General features: G+C 40.0%; 1 protein-coding gene across 1 annotated transcript in view; it reads left to right on the top strand.

Annotated features, from left to right (window-relative positions):
- Positions 1–307: 307 nt before the first annotated feature.
- sept9a (septin 9a) overlaps positions 308–2,952 on the top strand; it is a gene marked incomplete at its 5' end in the record, with an annotated part of 124,692 nt that continues 122,047 nt past the window's right edge. Inside the window, 1 exon segment of the mRNA XM_042307287.1 lies at positions 308–379. Within this exon segment, the coding sequence (XP_042163221.1) occupies positions 308–379 (72 nt within the window).

The following is a 2,952-nucleotide window of genomic DNA, read 5'->3' as shown; positions in this document are numbered from 1 at the left end:
CAGAGCACAACAGAACACACCCTGTATCGATCTGGAATGGAATAGGTCTCTCCCGGTCAGCATTGTATGGAAAGCCGTAGTGGAACGCCAGAAGACATCCCAGTGATTCCAGAGCTGCTCAGTGTCACCTAGGATCTGTGATGACTGTCACTGGGTTCTCTGTTGTCAGGTTATCAGCCGTGTGGGTTTTAGTGTTGTTAACGTGCAGGCATATGTAGTGTTATGTTATAATGGTATTATGCAACAGAATGTATGACGTTTATTGATCTCCCTCCCTCCTCTCTCTCTATCTTCCTCTGGGTGACAGGTATTGCCAGGTCCACCAGTGGGAGACTGAGGAGGACAGACAGAGAAGGTTCTTCTTCCATCACCAGTCCCAGTAAGTCATACTGTTTCTATCTGAGGAATCCACCAGGCACACGCATTATTACTTACATACATCTGTTGGCCTCAAGGACTTTGATTAATGCTACTGAGTTGATGTTGTGGGCTGAGCAAAATGCCCAGCTGAATTGGTGAAGTTCGGGTTGACAAGGCACTGTATACTGCCCTTCACACTTTTCACTGGATTTAGTGAAAGTAACAAACTGTATTTCGTCAGCAAGCAGACTTTATCAGGGTTTCTGAGAAGTGAGCCACGAAACAGGTACTGTAGCACAGATGGACCGATATGTTACAGTAAGCAGGTTGGAATGAGTCACACATATTCCCCATGAGAGAGGAGAGAGGGATGATTAAGACAGACACAGTGAGGGTGAGATGGAGAGAGATTTAGATATTTTGTATTTTATTAGGATCCCCATTAGCTGTTGCAAAAGCAGCAGCTCCTCTTCCTGGGGTCCACACAAAACATGGAACATTACATAGAACATTAATAGACAAGAACAGAACTACACCAAGAAATGGTTTTGAAGCACACATAGCCTACATATCAATACATACACAGAGGCAATGTTGCTTTATTTGTTTTTTGAAACCAGGTTTGCTGTTTATTTGAGTAATATGAGATGGAACAGAGTTCCATGCAATAATGGCTCTATACAATAATGTACATTTTATTGAATTTATTCTGGATTTGGGGACTGTGAAAAGACCACTGGTGGATTTTATGGTGGTGTAAGTGTGTGTGTCAGAGTTGTGTATAAACTGACTTTGCAAACAATTCGGGATTTTCTACACATTAATGTTTCTTTAAAAAATAAGTGATGCAGTCAGTCTTCAACTCTTAGCCAAGAGACACTGGCATGCATAGTATTTATATCAACCCTCTGATTACAATGAAGAGCAAGACATGCTGCTCTGTTCTGGTCCAGCTGCAGTTTAACTAGGTCTCTCCTTGCAGCACTTGACCACATGTCTGGACAATAATCAAGATAAGACAAAACTAGAGCCTGCAGGACTTTCTTTTTGGAGTGTGGTGTCAAAAAATCACAGCATCTCTTTATTACAGACAGACCTCTCCCCAGCTTTACAACCATTGAATCTATATGTTTTGATCATGACAGTTTACAATCTAAGGAAATGCCAAGTAATTTACTCTCCTCAACTTGTTCAACAGTCACACCCTTCATTACCAGATTCAGCCGAGGTCTAGAACTTAGGGAATCATTTGTACTAAATACAGTGCTCTTAGTTTTAGAGATGTTCAGGACCAGTTTATTACTGGCCACACATTCCAAAACAGACTGCAATTTTTTGTTAAGAGTTTCAGTGACTTAATTAGCTGTGGTTGCTGATGCGTATATGGTTGAATCATCAGCATACATGGACACTCATGCTTTGTTTAATGCCAGTGGCAGGTCATTGGTAAAAATAGAAAAGAGTAGAGGGCCTAGAGAGCTGCCCTGCGGTACACCACATGTTACATGTTTGACATTAGAGAAACTTCCATTGAAGAAAACCCTTTGAGTTCTATTAGATAGCTCTGAATCCACAATATGGCAGAGGTTGAAAAGACATAACGCTTTTTCAACAACAGGTTATGGTCAGTAATATCGAAGGCTGCACTGAAATCTAACAGTACAGCTCCCACAATCTTCTTATTATCAATTTATTTCAACCAATCATCAGTCATTTGTGCCAGTGCAGTACATGTTGAGTGCCCCTCTCTGTAAGTATGCTGAAAGTCTGTTGTTAGTTTGTTTACAGAGAAAAAGCATTGTATTTGGTCAAACACCATTTTTTTCTAACAGTTTGCTAAGAGCTGGCAGAGACCTGATAGGTCTGCTGTTAGAACCAGTAAAGGCCGCTTTACCACTCTTGGGTAGCTGAATGACTTTGTCTTCCCTCCAGGCCTGAGGACAAAGACTTTCCTCTAGGCTCAGATTAAAGATATGACAGATAGCTCAGTAGCTTTCCATCTAAGTTGTCAATGCCAGGAGGTTGGTCATTATTGATCGATAACAATCATTTGTCCACCTCCCCCACACTAACTTTACAATTTCAAACTTGCAATGCTTTTCTTTCATTATTAGTTTTTTTATGCATGAATACGATGGCTCACTGTTCGTTGTTGGCATTTCCTGCCTAAGTTTGCCCACTATGACAATGAAGTAATCATAAACATATGTGGCAATATTAAATGGTTTTGTGATGAATAAGCCATCTGATTCAATGAAAGATGGAGTTGAATTTGTCTTTCTGCCCATAATTTAATTTAAAGTTTCTTTATATCATTGATCCTGGCTTCATAATACAGTTTATTTTTCTTTTTGTTGTGTTTAGTCACATCATTTCTCGATTTGCAGTAAGTCAGCCAGTCAGATGTGAAGTCAGACTTATTAGCCATTCCTTTAGCCTCATCTCTTTCAACCATACAGTTTTTCATTCCTCATCAATCCATGGAGCCTTAACAGTTCTAACAGTCAGTTTCTTAACAGGTGCATGTTTATCAATAACTAGAAGAAGCAATTTCATAAATTCATGAAGTGCAGCATCTGGATGCTCCTTATT

Source organism: Oncorhynchus tshawytscha, linkage group LG27 (genome assembly GCF_018296145.1).
Source record: "Oncorhynchus tshawytscha isolate Ot180627B linkage group LG27, Otsh_v2.0, whole genome shotgun sequence".
In the NCBI taxonomy this organism is placed as follows: domain Eukaryota; kingdom Metazoa; phylum Chordata; class Actinopteri; order Salmoniformes; family Salmonidae; genus Oncorhynchus; species Oncorhynchus tshawytscha.
The sequence above is the reverse complement of the archived record's forward strand: the minus strand, read 5'-3'. Positions and strand labels throughout refer to the sequence as shown.